This window comes from Carya illinoinensis, chromosome 1 (assembly GCF_018687715.1).
Source record: "Carya illinoinensis cultivar Pawnee chromosome 1, C.illinoinensisPawnee_v1, whole genome shotgun sequence".
Taxonomy (NCBI): domain Eukaryota; kingdom Viridiplantae; phylum Streptophyta; class Magnoliopsida; order Fagales; family Juglandaceae; genus Carya; species Carya illinoinensis.
Genome location: NC_056752.1, coordinates 39,403,313 through 39,409,374, shown reverse-complemented (window position 1 = coordinate 39,409,374; position 6,062 = coordinate 39,403,313). Strand labels below are relative to the sequence as shown.

At 38.8% G+C, this 6,062-nt stretch overlaps 1 protein-coding gene across 3 annotated transcripts; it reads left to right on the top strand.

The window, feature by feature from the left end:
- Window positions 1-1,141: 1,141 nt before the first annotated feature.
- Window positions 1,142-3,156, top strand: LOC122318506 (pre-mRNA-splicing factor cwf23-like). Of its 3 annotated transcripts, XM_043135926.1 has the most exons (4): window positions 1,142-1,471; window positions 1,569-1,620; window positions 1,709-1,776; window positions 2,375-3,156. In XM_043135926.1, exons 1-4 carry the CDS (start codon window positions 1,325-1,327, stop codon window positions 2,912-2,914), a joined length of 807 nt encoding a protein of 268 aa, XP_042991860.1. In that variant the 5' UTR covers window positions 1,142-1,324; the 3' UTR covers window positions 2,915-3,156. The 3 variants fall into 3 exon arrangements, with proteins under 3 accessions (XP_042991860.1, XP_042991873.1, XP_042991866.1); XM_043135939.1 differs by having other exon boundaries at window positions 1,142-1,337; window positions 1,569-1,776; XM_043135932.1 differs by having other exon boundaries at window positions 1,327-1,484; window positions 1,569-1,776.
- Window positions 3,157-6,062: the final 2,906 nt, after the last annotated feature.

The window sequence follows — 6,062 nt, the reverse complement described above, 5'->3', positions numbered from 1 at the left end:
TGCAGCCATAAACACCAACCAATATCTAACAAACGTAATAAGTGCTTTCTAGTTCAAGCAGTCTGACATATGAGCAACCGAATTGTTATATTTATAAGATGGTGTGCACAACATACCGTTCATATCATTTATATAATAAAATTTAATTTATAAAATTTAAATTTTAAATTTTATTTTTTAAATTAAATTATGTTAATGTAGAGACTTTAAATTAACAATACTCGAGCCAATATTCAGTTCAAATATGCCAAATTCAAATTCAAGTTGTTGTGTAAAACTTGACCAATTAGTTAATAAAAAAGGCAGACAACAGAGGCTTTTTATTTTTCCACCGGTGGTAGGGGCCTTTTGGATTATTTTACACCTACTCTAGATCACTTTTCATGCTGTGATTCAACTGGGCATTATATGTGTGGGCCACACACACCTACTGAACGCTCCGTGTTCACGTGTAATTTCACTTTGGAATTCACTATTGTACCTGTTTTGAAATCCATGATACCTGTTGTTTCTCAGCTTTACTGTCTCAAAGTCTGCAATCCCTCTTTCTGCATTCTCCATATGCTCTCTCTAATGGGATTTTTCTGCGCTTTGATTATGATATATTAGTTTACTGTAAACGCATCACTTGTTACATAATTCATTATAATTATAAAAGAAAATTAAAATATCGACATTATAATGATTTGTTAGTTGTATCTTTAACGTGTTAGGAAATAATTGTTGTTCTACTTAGTTAAGTAGTCATCCATCATAACTTATAGCCAGCAAACTGAACAAATGAGATTTATAGTGATTTAATCCGAAAGAAATCATATTTACAGTCTTAAAATACACAATATTACTTTTAAAAACTAGATATATATGAAATTCATATAAAAAAAATTAATTTTTTTTTATGATGAATTTCACTTAAAAATAATAATAATTAATAATAATACATATATTCATAAGTAGAATTACATATTTTAAGACTATTCCATCCATAAAAATGATTGAGATTAACATAAGGGATCTGTAATTCAATTATTCAAAGCATTTTGGTTAAACCAAATGGCCGGCCCTATTCCTTCTTAGGTGATGCCACGTGGCATAATTAACGTTAAACTCTCCGCTTCTTCTTCCCACCAACTGATCCACTTTCAAAAATCTCTTCCGGAAACCTTGCTCTTTTTTCTTAACCGCTCCACCTCGTAATCAATCACTACCCTCTTTCTTTCTTAAGACCAAAGGAGACGCACACAAAGAAAAGCCACGAATCTTTACAACCCACTTCACATTTTCTCCTCCTCCTCTTCCTGAGTTTTACTCTCTTCTCTTCGAAATGGGTAGAGTGGGTAAAGAATCCGATCTCAAATCCCGTTTAGTCACTGAAATTTGCTCTATTTCAACTCGTTCAGTTTCTTGCACTCATAGTCATGGTTGCAGCCCGTTTAAATCGCATTTGATCGATTGGTATCGCGTTCTTGGAGTAGGTTTATGGGGTGCTCATGATCTCAAGTCTTTCAAGCAGTCTTGTCACAGAGCTTTTGCATTTGATCTAATTTGTTTGTTAATGGATTCTATAGGTGGAAGAAAATGAAAAGACAGACGTTATCCGCAAGCGATACCATAAGCTTGGTGGGTTCTGTTCGTGGACGCACTTTTATTTCTTTTTCCAATACGCATTTTCATTTTCTTGTTTTGGTGAGAATCGTTTGTTGTGCAGCTTTGCAACTTCATCCAGATAAGAACAAGCATCCCAAGGCTGAAATTGCTTTCAAGCTTGTCTCAGAGGTTAGATTGATTCTTTCCATTTCGTCAATCTTGAGAAAATTTACATGCTGAAGATTGAAATAGAAAACCAAATATTTAGAACATAGGATACAGAGTTAGCACTAGACCCAGAACAAATCATTATCATTTAGCCCTCTCCAGTTTCCAACATCGATTAAGCTGCCCAACCTACCTGAAATCTGGGTTTAACACATGCGCCTTGTCACACAAGGGAAGTTGACTGCATTTCGAGAGTCATTGCTAGTCTGGTTCAAGATGGTAAACTCATGCAACATGAATGAATGAATGAATCCTGGGCCATGGAAGGATTGGTGTTTAGTTTTTTGCATGTGATTGAGTAGAGTGCATTAATTTGCAAGGCATTCATTTTGTCAGTTTTTCACTATTCCGCACACCAAAGTCAACATAAGTTTCTTTTTCCTCTCTCTTCGGTAATTATTTTCTGTTGAAGTTTCAACACGGTATGGAATCCTGCATCGAATGACCCAAACAAAATGAGTGATTGGTATAATATAAACTTGAGTTTTGAATTACGCGATTAATATAATATTATTTTCTTTTTAGAATCTTCACTTCAAACACGAAAACGTATCTGCAGGCATATACATGTCTCTCTGATGGTGCAAAGAGAAGAGCATTCGACCTGGAGAGAAGGAAAAACTTATGCTTCAAGTGCAAGACAAATCCATATACGATCTGCAGCAGTCGTACAAACTGCAATGGCTCAGAAAAGGTTTGGAATCTTACAAGCCAATCAAGGTCTCACAAAATTTTGCAAGGTCTGAAAGACATCAGAGAAAGATTCAAAGAGGAGGCCAAGGTAATAGAGAACTGTATGAGAGCTAACGCAACATCGAGGAAAGAATCCCCACTCTTCACTCCATCCGAATCTTTATTCCCAAGCAACAAAAGGACCCATAAAGAATCTCCAATATTCAATCCAGCGGACTACAATGTCCAAGGATACCCTCATCTTAGGACCCGAGTTTGCAGGCAACCAGGGAACTATTGGTACTTACAGACAGGGAGTCGTGTGAATTATGAAGGGGGAAGAAGCAGGGGGTATGACACTCCAATTTTTGAAGTCAGGTCGGAAAGGGCAATGCTTAGAAGTAAATCTGCTTGTGCGCGTTCCTAATCTTAGCCTAACAGGTGTAATGCGCTGCATTGAGAAAAGACAATGTGATGGACTTGTTGTCTCTAGGAGATCTTTTAGTTTTCTGTTCTGAATTTTCTTCGTGCCAAAATTTTGCCTGAAAAACATTTGATGTAAATATTTTAGGACATAATTGAACATCAGGATCCAACACTTTTTCAATATCAAAGGGATGAACACAAGGATTAGGATTTCCTACAATTTGTCCCAAACACTTCTGCTTATGCCAATTTTCAGGTATTTTTGTTGCGTTTTATGTTGTTATCAGCGGTTCTTTTCATCATTAAAACCTGACGATATGACAGGGAAAATCTCAATACAAAAATTCACTTTTTTAGCCCTGATGATACTGCGTGGAGAATGCCAACAGAACCTCCAGTCGCAACCTGCATGCATCGGCATGACAAAAACCTGACGATATGACAGGAAAAATCTCAATACAAAAATTCACTTTTTTAGCCCTGATGATACTGCGTGGAGAATGCCAACAGAACCTCCAGTTGCAACCTGCATGCATCAGCATGACAAAAAAGTAGTCAAGGCAGTTGTATGATGGGCTTAGAATTTAGAAAGTGCAGATTATAACATGGAGAACCAACATCTGAATTTTCTTTTTCAAGGAAGTGGTATTCCCAACATATAGAAGTTTCAGTATGTCTAATCTTCAGAAAAATGAACAGATCTGCCAAGAAACAACCATTGAACCTCATAAAATACCTCATATATGACTCCTTTTCCAAAATTTGATCTCAATTAGTTCTCCTGTACTCTTGATACATATATCAACTAGACCCTACAAACATTCCAGCATCCAATTTTCCCCACTCAAAGTTAGTCTTTGACTAGTTTAAGCTAACTATAGATCTACATTATTGGAGCTTCACAAATTTCAATAGTGAAGATGATATTGATGAAGCGGCGGTATAGGTTATTTCTCAACTAAATGAAAGAAGTTATCAAAAGGGATCATAAAAATGTAAAAAGAAAATGAAAATCTATTAACGAATCCAAAAAGTAGAGTAAAACACCTCAGCAAGACCACCACTGAGTCCTGACCAACAGCTCTTGCCTTCTTAAGAAAGGGTCCTTTCTTCCTCCCTCAACTAGGTGAAGACCATCACCTAGATCCTCACCTAGTTGAAGACCATCTAGTGACCATCAACTAGATGAGGTGATGGTCAACAGATACCAATAATGTTCAACAGACAAAAGTTCAGGTATAGATCCTCTCTTAAGTGGCATTCAACAAGCATTGACAAAAGAAACATGATGGATAAACACACTGTCGGCTGCGTATTTATGAATAGGAGTGCTTTATAAGTTCCGTTGAAATGTATTTAAATATAAAAAATAGATTGAAATATATTTAATTTTTTATGAAAAATTTAAAAAAATAGAGAATCTCATTAATAATTTATCTGAAATAAATTGAAATGATTTTGACAACCCAAACATATACATTTTTTTTAAGTGATGATTAATTGATTATGTTGACACAAAAAAGGTCATGGACCACATTCAAATAAATGCCGAGTAGACCGTCCATATTTTTTAATCATTCGATGTTAGACTACATATGAAACCGGGCAACAAAAAAATAAGTTAGCAGTTCGGAGAAGAATTGTGATGACCCGCTTTTGAGTGTATTTTCGCGGAAATAATTGTTTTTATTTTAATTAATATATCAGTTATTTTATTTTAATTTATTTGCGTTTTAAAAATTGGATTTTAATTTATTTGAGGTTATGTTTTATTTCTTTTAGTTGTTTTGTGGTTTTAATCTTTTTGGCGGTTTGTTTCGTTTTCCCGGAGTGAGGACTGGACCTCATCTCTTTTCACATCTTTTCCTTTTTTCTCTTTTTCCTTTTTCTTTTTTCCCTTCTTTTCTTTTTTCCTTTCTTTTTCTTTTTCTTTTTCTTCTTTTTTTTTTTTCTTTTTTTCTTTTTTTTTTCTTTCTTTCTTTCCTCTCCCGCTCGACCGAACCCCCCCGTGCTTTCTCTCTCTCCTCCCTCTCCCTCACGCCGGCGTCACCTTCTCTCTACCCTACCGCCGCCGTCCGGCCACCGTTCGGCCTCCCACCGGTCCCATTCTCTTCCTCTCCCTCCGGTGCACCACCCCTCCAAAACCCACCCCCAACCGGCCGGCCGTTTGGCCGGAAAAGCTCCAAGAAGGGTGCACGGATTTTGCTCCGATCCGCCGCCGTCGCTCCACCTCCGGCCACCATTTCTTCACCACTTCATCACCGACTCCTTGCCGTCCTAATCCACCCATTTCCGGCCTCCAACGACCACCGGAACAGCTCCTACGAGCTTAGTTTCCGTTTTGGGTAATCCGGCCATTTCTGGCCATTCCGCCGCCACCCACGGCCGTCCGTCACTTCCAATAGCCTCACAACCATCCCTAGACCATTCCCTATCAATCTCGTGTCTTAGTTTGTCCCCGTTCAAAAGTGGGTTTTTCAAACCCAGGCCACAGTGAATTTTCACTGTGACGTTGCTGTTTTTCCGCCGCTTGCAACGCCGCTTGTTTTCTAAAATTGCCGTATAGCGCTATAAGTATTTTCCAAATCCTATTTTCAGATTTTAATATATATTGCTCATTCAATTATTTACTGTTGTTGGTTGTTGATTCCGGACTGAGTCCGAAGAGTTTCGGGGGTCGGATGGATGGAGGACGGAGTTGTCTGTTTAATTGATTTATGTTGGTTGGTTATTTTATTATGCATTGATATGACATTTCATGGTGCATGCACGTGTGTTGGTGGATTTATATGAAAAGCCTGTGTTTTGGCGTGAGTGGTTTTGCGGGTGCGTGTGTATCACGAGCCCAAGCCGGGATGAGTTATTATCTCGGTGGAGCTCCTCTGGTCACTCGGGAGCGGAATAAACTGAGTGATGTCCCCTGAGTTGTCGAGAGAGATGACGGGAGCGGGGCTAGGGGATGCTTGGCTACGAACGCGCCGGGCGCGGAACCAGGCATCGCCCTACTCACAGACTCCGTGGCCCTTCGCTGGCGAGGGCTAGAGGATGCTTGGCTACGCACGCGCGGGGCGCGGAACTGGGCATCGCTCGTTAGGTGTCACATGCGTGGTGGTACTCTACGGTGTGACACTGGAGCCAGGGTGTGCGGA